We start from the raw sequence: 7,552 nt of genomic DNA on the forward strand, positions 1-7,552 counted from the left end.
CAAATGGTTATAACGATTATATAATAAATAAAATTGTATTTAATATTTATTTAATATTTTTATTAGTTATTATAAATATAACATTATTTCATTCATTATTTAGTTGTTTGTTTTATTTTTTTTCATTTTTATTTATCTTTCATTATTTGCATTGTTCATTTCATTTAGTTATTTCTTATTCTTCTTTATTCTTTTATTATTCTTTTTTTTTCTAGAAGTATTTATTCTATGATATATTATTTCATTTTTTAAGTTTTTATTCAATCAATTGTTATTTAATTTATTCTTTTTATTATTTTTCTTTATCATATTCACTTTCATATTTTTATCATTGTCATATCACTTCTTATTATTTATTTCTTATTTATTTTCTTATTAATATTTATTATTTCATTCTTTCTTATTCTTTTTATTTTATTTCTTTTTGTATTTATTTTTCTTTATTTCATGGATTATTTCATCATCATTCTCATTTAGTTTGTATTATATGTTATTTTTATCATTAATTTATGTAACTGAATGATTGTATAAAGAATAAAATTAAAAGAACATCACATAATATTTAAAACATATTCCAAATAAAGAAACATTTCATATCATTTAGTATTTTAAAAGATGTTATACAGAAATTGTTATAAACACATTTAGATTATGATTTATTAATTATTCGTCTTATTAATTGTATTATTATTTTTATTTCATCATAATAACCATTTTAACATATTTATTTAACATATTAACTGTATTATGATAGAAAATAACAACATAATGAAATAGAATGAATAATAACATGAAAAATAAACAATAAATAATATAATATAAAAACAACAGAATAATATAATAATGTAAGAATAATATTAATGAAATAAAATTGGAACGAAATGAAAGAATAAGACATAAAATAAAAAATAAAGAAAGAAAATAATATAATAAGAATGAAATAAAAATAGAAAGTTAAATAAAGAATAGAATTATAATTTTCAATTAAATTTTGAATTATAATACAGAGAAATAATAATAAACCAATATATGAGTATTATGAAATTAGTTAATACTATTTCATTGTATTTTATGTTAACTATTTTCATTCTTTTATTCTTTGTTTTAATTTAATTTGTTTTTCATCTTATTTTTTGATAATAATGAATAAAATCATTAAAATGAATAATTAATATGATTAAATGAATGAAATGGAATTATGAATAAATTATTATTTTACAATATTCAATCATTTGCATCATTTCAAACACGAATTAATTCATTTATCTATTCATTGAATATGAAAAGAAACAAAGAAATAACAAGATAGAAGTGATATTAAGAACGAAATGAAAAATAAATTAGTTAATTGTTACTTGAATTGAGTTCTATTATTCATTTATATCTTATACTAATCTCTTTCATTACTCTCTTCTACAGTCTCTACTGAGTATGTCATATTATAATAAAATCAATATTCCATTAAAACTATTAATTTTTAATATTACTATTTTCAACTTTATAGTGTCAATTTTCGTTTTCAATTCTTTAATTAATTTACTACTTTCATTATTTATTATTCCATTATTTCACTTTATTATTTCAATTCTTTTGACATCTCTTAATTTCTCTATTTTCTTTATTATTTATTTCTTTATAATCATTTCATTTATTTATCTTCATTCTTATTGTTGTTATATACAATAATCATATTATTTATTATATTACTTTTATTCTTTTGTTTATTACTTGTATTTTATCTTTATCTTTTCTTTTATTAATTTTGTATAGTGTCTATTCCTGGTGCTTTCCAATTATTTATTTTCATTATACTTATATTTAATTCATTTGTTGTTATAATGACATTATCATAATTTCTATATTTTTCATTCCACGAGGTGATTTGTTTTATTTTCCAATTCTTTTTATTTAATATCACCTGTGTTTCATATAACATTTCCAATATTCTAAAGTAATATCGTTATTTGGGTATATTTCGTTTTTTGGGTCTTTCTTCCTTATTCTAATTTTCTTGTTAGAATCAAACATGATTTTATTTGTATTGATTCTGACCCTTTCTTCCTTATTAAATTTAATTCTTTCTTTGATCATTGTCATCATATATTTTATGTACTTTATTCTTTCTAGTGCTTTAACTTTTATTCCTTCTTCTTCATATTCTTTTAATTTCATGATGCACTTTATTCTGTACAATTTTCTTCCCTTGACCAAATCTTCTAGTCTATTTATTTTCTTTAGGATTTCTTTTATTTCATCAAATTTATCTCCTATTATTTTATTTTGGAGATAGAGGTGCATAACCATTGAAATATTATTCATAGCATCTTGCAGTTCATGCATTCTGCTTCCTGACCATATCCATCTATTATTAATTTCCATTATTAATTCGTCAGCCTCTTTTCTTTTCAAGTAGTAATTAATGTTTGAACATTTTTCTATTTTCATTTCTTTTACTTTATTGATGAGAGTGTTAAAGTATTCTTCATCAATTTCTGTAGAGTTATTCTTTAATATGATGTTTTTTATTATTGAATTACACTCTACTCTTCTTTCTATTATATCATTTACTTTCACTTTAATGTACCGTTTAGTATTTTCTTATTTTACAACCGAAAAGAAATAAAATAAATAAAAATAATCATTTATGAAATAAAATAAATGAATGAAATAATACTAAAAAGAGAATAAATCAGAAAAACAATAAATATAAACTATTCATAAATAATACTATTTAATTATTATTTAATTCAAAACAAAATAAGTGTGAATTAAATAATAAATTAAATATGGTTTAATTTGTTTACCCATTTCTTAATTTCTTTATTTTCATATTTCTTCAACTCCATCACTGCTTGGACTAGTTCCTTATTTTTCTTCTTTATCCATCCTAGTTTCTTCAAGTATATTTTATATTAAATATTCTTCATTTTCATTGGTTATTCTCATAACACTATTGACTAAGTAATCATTGAATTATAGTAGTTATATTTATGACTTTGCTTTTCTCTTTTTAATAAATTGATTATTTGAACATTCATTAATGATAGTTATAAAAGAAATATTAATATGATGATTGTAAATAATACATTTTGATTTTTCTCTTCTTAATCTACTTCTTGACTTATTGTTGTTTATAAAATAATTAAGTTCTTTTTATTGAAGAAGTAAAATGAGGAGACAATTAATGAATATATAAAAATGATTCATAAAACTGTATGGTAAGCGTTGTTTAGAATAAAATAATCTTAGAAGAGACATAGCCACATTTAATGAAAATGAATGATAAGAAGAATTTTCATTAATGTTTGGTTATTCACTTATAAACGAATTTAACTACTTTGTTTCCAGTTAGTTCTAATGTAGAATTAACTTATTTTAGTTAAATATTCATTTTATTTTTGTATTACCTTAAAGCATCAAATAAATAGAACAATAATATTGGTGTTAAATGTTTTATGTTGTTGTTAAAACCTGATTATTCTTTCAGTCTTATTCAAGGAGCGTTTTAAATTCGATATTTTTTTTGACAAATGGATGAGTCATTAACAATTTAAATAATATATTAGTCTTGAATATAGTAAAGAATTTGGTAATAATAATACTTCATTAATACTCGAAATTTATTGGGGTTAAATAATAAATAAAAGCCAAAATAAAAGCCAAAATAAAGAGATACTCCTTATCTTTTATTTATACTCAAATATATGCATAAGGTATTAAAAGTCATACTTTCTCCCATTACTAATTTTTTTCCAAAAGGCTTTCCAGTGAGAAAGTTGGTTCCATTATTATTATTATTAATTTGTGAATCATTTACTAACAATTCTATTGCAGCTTATGCTGGATTTATGGTAACTGATTTTGGAATAGTAGATAATCCAAGTCAAGCTGGGTATTACAGTGGGATATTAAATGCATGTTATTTCTTTTCACAATTTCTTTCTTCATTTTTCTTAGGGGTTTTATCCGATAATATAGGAAGAAGACCAATTTTATTGATTGGATCTCTAGGGTCTCTTATATCAACTCTTCTTTTTGGATTTTCTTTCAACTATTGGTGGGCTGTTATTTCTCGTTCTATTAACGGATTAGTTAATGGTAATATTGGTGTAATTAAAACTTTTATGGGAGAGTTTTCAACAAAAGAAAATAGAGCACAAGTATTTGGTCTTATTGGATTAACAAATGGATTAGGCATGATAATTGGAGCAAGTGTTGGAGGATATCTTGCTCGTCCAGCAAAACAATATCCATCAATATTTGGAGGAATGAAATTCTTCGAAATATTTCCTTTTATATTACCAAATTTAGTTTGTTCGTTAATTACTATGGTTGGTGTTATTCTTGGTTATTTCTATTTAGAAGAAACAAAACCAAGAGAACGTACAAATGACCAATGGTATATTCAAATTTTGAATATTTTTAAGAAGGTTATTGGAAGAACCATTAAGATAGTTAAAATGTTGTTTTCTAAAGAATTTGTTGGGATTTTATGTTGTTTTAGTTATTCTATTATTTCTGTTGGTGCTGCAATGTTGTTGACTGTTATTCCTTTATTGATGATGGCGTCTATTGAAGTAGGTGGGTTTGGATGGGAAACAAGTCAAATAGGAACATTCAATATGATTTCTGCCGTAGGAATAATTTGTACACAGTTATTTATTTATCGACCAACAGTAAAATTATTTGGACCATTATGGACAAACAGAATTGGTTCATTAGGTAACCTTATTTTATACAACATACCTCCTTGTATTTACTACTTATATCCATATGGTAATGTAGCATTGTGGATAGGACTTGGTGCTTTTGGTATTATGGTGAATATAACAACCCAATTTTGTTTTGCCTCAGTCATGGCTATGATTGCCAATAGCGTGAAAAATGATTTATTAGGTACTCTAAATGGACTAAGCCAAAGTCTTGTAGCATTGTTCAGATTATTTGCTCCTTTAATTTCATCTCCTTTAATAGCTTGGTCATTTACTCAAAAATTCCCCTTCAACGCTCATTTTACATTCTTTGTACTAGCTGTCATTCCTTTCATCAACTTCTTGTTATTGTTATTAATTCCTAAGTCAATTAACTATCCAAAACAAGAAGTTCAATACACAAAAATTGTTGAACTTGACGATATAAAAGCCAAAGATGAAACTACACAACAAAAAGATGAAACTACACAACAAAATGTTAATTCACCAAACCAAATTAATACCACTAAAACAAGCTCTTCTGAAGAACAAGCTCATGCCATCATTATTGATGAAGATGAAAACCAAGTTGAACTTTAATTAAAGAATATTAAAATAGACTTAACAGTTTTCTTTCTTTTTATTAATTGATTTATGTTCTTTATTATTTTGATTGAGTAATTAATAAATCAATTTATTAAAGAAGAAGTCGAAACACTCCCATATATCCAACAATCAATCGGTGGTGTTACTAAGAATTATCATTATTACTCAGGAAGTATTAAAAAAGAGAAGAGAAAAGAAGAGGAAGAAATGTTGCAACTAGAAGAATGGACAAATAGAAAAGTGTTCAATATACTATTTGATTCAGACATTGATAATTGGAGTAAAGATACATCAGTATTTTATCAAAGAATAAAGAATAAAGAACATATAATAATTATTATTGAAGATGAAGAAGGAAATAAATTTGGAGGATATGTTGATTCTAAAATTGATAAAGTTGGTGCAGATGATTGGATAAATGATTCAAAATCATTTGTATTTTCATTAGAGTCAAATGGAAGAATGAAGAAATATGATATTAATAAACTTCATTAACTTGCATTTTATTTAAATAGTCAAACAGATAATTGTTTGTTTGCATTTGGATATTATGGTGATATTTGTGTTCATAAAGCAAATTATAAAACAAAATCATTTTGTTATCAAGATTCATTTGAATATGAAGGAATACCAAATGCACTTTGTGGAAAACAACATCCATATCGTTTCACACCAAAACGAATCATAGTAATTGAAATGAAATGATTCAATCTTGATGAATTGAAAATGAAATAAAAAAGAATAAAAACAAATCAATGAAGAATATGAACATTTCATTCATTGGCAGATGAATGAAATGGTGAATTAAAAATTGACATAATTCAATGTTGATTTATTTTATTTCATTTGAAATATTCACACCCAATGAGGGTGTTTTTAATAAATAAGAAAAGAAATAAGAAAGAAAGAGAAATAAGAAAGAAATGAATAAACAATTCATTTGTACTATTTCATTGAATTAATTCATTATGAATCAAATGAATAAGATAATAGAAATAAGAATAATAAACAAATAAAGAAATGATAAAATACATCAACATATTTATGTTATTCTTTCTTATTTCTTTATTTTTGTGACTTACCACCACAAATACAAGAAGTACGATATGAAACAATATTCCAATATAAAGACATTACTATGATATTGAACAAAAAAATAATGCATAAAAGTGATGGACAATATCACAAAATACCATATATATGTATTAGATAAAAAGAATAAAACTGGTTTATTATTTGATATGACTATTGTGGCTGATCACAATATTAATGGAGCCTATTGGAAGAAAAGAAATAAGTATAAAGAATTAAAGAATATGCTAATGAAAATAGAAAAGTTAAAAGATGTCAAAATAATTCCAGTAGTAATTTCAATAAATGGATTAGTGAATAAAGAAAGTATTAAATTAATTAAAGATTAAAAATTGAAATTAACATCGAGAAAGAAATTAAAAACCATGCAATTAAAAGAATAAATGATGTCATGGAATACTGATTCTATCACAACCAAACATACTCCGTAGAAATGCTAGAAAAAGAATCATAAAACTAATATCCTCTACTCAAGAAACAATAAAAATTATTTCTATTAACACTTAATTAATTGATTTTTATATTTATCATTCCGTTTAATTTTATTATCTTCTGTTTCTAAACAAACAAAATTTATTCTAATTTTTATGAATTATTTTGAAGAACTTTAAAAAAATTAAAAAAACTTAAAAAAAAAAATAACATGCAAGTTGCTGAATATTCATCATTGATAGATTCTACAATCAAACGAAAAGTTATCGAAGGGACAATTCCTCTAATTGTTAGAATTCCATTTAAGAATGAAGAGAAATTTACATTATATAATGCATCTCGGAATGAATATTTACCATTTTTATTAAAAAGTTCATTAACAGAATTTCTTGAAGAAGTAGAACAACCAATTAGTTCAGTTACTTATACAGTAAATGAACAAAATGTTAAATGGTATTTTCCTATTGGTGTAATATTTGATGCACTTCATAATGGTAGTTTACCAATGGAAATAACTATTGGAATTAGTCAAAACCAATCAACATTTCAACCATATGAAAATGAAGAAACAATCAAAAATTATCATATACAACAATTAAAAGAAAGTGTTTATTTACGTTATGGTTCTATTCAAACTATTAGACAATTAGCAGTTGAATCAATTACACCATTATGGGAATTTCATGCTCAAAATAAATTAGAAGAATATGAACAATTACTTAATCCAATAC

The 7,552-nt window shown here is 23.0% G+C and overlaps 1 protein-coding gene across 1 annotated transcript, besides 3 other annotated features; it reads left to right on the forward strand.

Annotated features, from left to right (window-relative positions):
• Window positions 1-1,331: 1,331 nt before the first annotated feature.
• Window positions 1,332-1,734: a repeat region.
• Window positions 1,735-1,763: 29 nt separating this feature from the next.
• Window positions 1,764-2,606: a repeat region.
• Window positions 2,607-3,704: 1,098 nt separating this feature from the next.
• On the forward strand, window positions 3,705-5,291 carry EHI_173950 (transporter, major facilitator family; the record flags this gene model as incomplete). The annotated part of the gene is made up of 1 exon (XM_647419.1): window positions 3,705-5,291. One exon carries the CDS (start codon window positions 3,705-3,707, stop codon window positions 5,289-5,291), a length of 1,587 nt encoding a protein of 528 aa, XP_652511.1.
• Window positions 5,292-6,401: 1,110 nt separating this feature from the next.
• Window positions 6,402-6,910: a repeat region.
• Window positions 6,911-7,552: the final 642 nt, after the last annotated feature.

This window comes from Entamoeba histolytica, genomic scaffold (genome assembly GCF_000208925.1).
Source record: "Entamoeba histolytica HM-1:IMSS scf_1104750518921 genomic scaffold, whole genome shotgun sequence".
In the NCBI taxonomy this organism is placed as follows: Eukaryota; Evosea; order Mastigamoebida; family Endamoebidae; genus Entamoeba; species Entamoeba histolytica.